Raw genomic sequence first — 1885 nt, 5'->3', positions numbered from 1 at the left:
TCATCGACGGTGATGGTGACGTGAATGCCGTCGCCCAGGGGTTTCGGCATTCCAGCCTTTCACCTGCTGCTTGAGTCTCTCAACGACCGGACCCATGGGATAGATGCTGACTGGGCTGCTATGGTCGGTGCATGGACTCGGCTTTAGAGGCAGGAGCCAATCCCACAAAGTGTATCCAAGGACCTGCTGCAGGTTTTTGATGGGTGAGCCCAGATCGAATGGATTCTCTCCAGGTTTCGCCTGAAGTACTGCAAAGACGCGGCTGTAACTTGGTGTTGACTCATCTTGGGTAGATTTCCTTGGAATCGGGTATGCCACGATCGGAAACGGATAATTTGTTTTACTGGGATCGGTGGAATCCTCAATGTAGATAGCCAAAGTCCAGGCTTTCGACCGTCGTGAGAGGTTCTCGATGGTCGTAACGTTGGAAGCTGTCAGGCCGACGGAGGTCACCGACATTCCGCCAGTGAAGAGGAAAAAGAAAGCGCTCCTATCTGGGGTGAGAGATCGGATCATTCGGCACTGGGAGTTGTTCACTTACAATGCTAACCCAATGGCCCAGTGAACATTCACCTTGCCATGCTTCAACCAAAATAGTCAGTGCTATAGGCATTTGATGTCAAATCATAGACCAAACCTACATTTCGACGGAGTTCCGCCATGAAAACGGCAAGTACAATAAGTACAAAGCCCGTTAACATTGCAGCATAAACTACAAACTGCAGAAAATACTTGTAAGAGGACTCGGATACAACGCCTCCGACCCTGGAATCAGTTCAGCAGGAATTCAATCCCTTTCTTCAGGCGCAAAAGGAACATACCATGGGCAGAAATGGTCCAGCTTCCGGACACAACGGCCAAGATCGCTACTGTGATGGACTCGATCCGTTTTGAACTGCCAGCACTCCGTGCACCACGGCGGTCTCCCATCGTCAAAGCATACAAAGATGTCTTTGGTGTAGAACATCTCGAGGCCCCTGTCATCCAGAGGATTCGCAGCGGCTCCAATTTGACCTCGAGAAGCCTCTACATCCCTTGAATGACTACGGGATGCCTTCTCCCTATTGTTTGAACGGCTGTCATTGCGCGAATGCCGACGCCTCCTCGGTCGACGATTGACGCTATCCTTTGTCTCCGAATCGGGGACCCAATTCGCACCCCGTGGAATGATATCTTGGTTGAAAACGACGGCAACGTAAAGTCGTACATATGTGACGATGGCCAAGAAGAGCAAGACATAGTATATCGTAAGAAGGGCGGCGCCAGTTCCGACTCGAGGTCTTCGTCCGTAAGTGGACACAGGATCGAATAGATAGTCAACTGCGAGTTGTTAGAGCCTCCCATTCGTTCCCCGGAGTTCCGCGATATGCTTACTGCATAAAGTTTTGGTAAAAATATAGCAAGCGTAGGCGATGATGCCCCCCAGCACCCATGGAATGACTCGAGAAACATACAGATTGGCCTGCCTCTGATCGCAGAGCAAGGGGTTCCGTGTAGGCATTGCTACAACCACACAACCATTCTTGAATGCCCAATAAATGGCATGGAGGGCATGGCATTCGGTTCGATTTGCGGGAGATAATAAACCCAGCGCCAGGGACAGCTCAGCCCCCGGATGACGTCTTAAGGCTGGCCCGTCGCCGATCATAATTGCACACCGCAAACATGTAAACCAAACCGTATTTGGAAGGTATTTACTCGACTCGAATTGGTCCGTATCCAAAGCCTAAAGCTTCTCGTATTTGGCTGTGTCAACTCCGCATCGCGTGCAGACTATTGCTGCTGACATAAAACCGGAGTTCCATCTTCGTTCCCCGTTGCGACTGCGATCTCTCGTGCATGTATTGTTTACAAGTGGTCCCGTGATGCCCACAGTGGCTATGAT

General features: G+C 50.7%; 1 protein-coding gene across 1 annotated transcript; it reads right to left on the bottom strand.

Moving 5' to 3' along the window:
• VTN49DRAFT_5083 (uncharacterized protein) lies at positions 1 to 1501 on the bottom strand (the record flags this gene model as incomplete). Its single annotated transcript, XM_069413101.1, has 5 exons — positions 1 to 490; positions 542 to 582; positions 642 to 765; positions 822 to 1320; positions 1375 to 1501. The coding sequence occupies 5 exons, from the start codon at positions 1499 to 1501 to the stop codon at positions 1 to 3; spliced, it is 1281 nt and encodes a 426-aa protein (XP_069267002.1).
• Between the last annotated feature and the right edge of the window lie 384 nt (positions 1502 to 1885).

Source organism: Thermomyces lanuginosus (assembly GCF_041956635.1).
Source record: "Thermomyces lanuginosus strain ATCC 200065 unplaced genomic scaffold VTN49scaffold_32, whole genome shotgun sequence".
Taxonomy (NCBI): domain Eukaryota; kingdom Fungi; phylum Ascomycota; class Eurotiomycetes; order Eurotiales; family Trichocomaceae; genus Thermomyces; species Thermomyces lanuginosus.
Note: the sequence above shows the minus strand (reverse complement) of the source record. Positions and strands in the feature narration are given on the sequence as shown.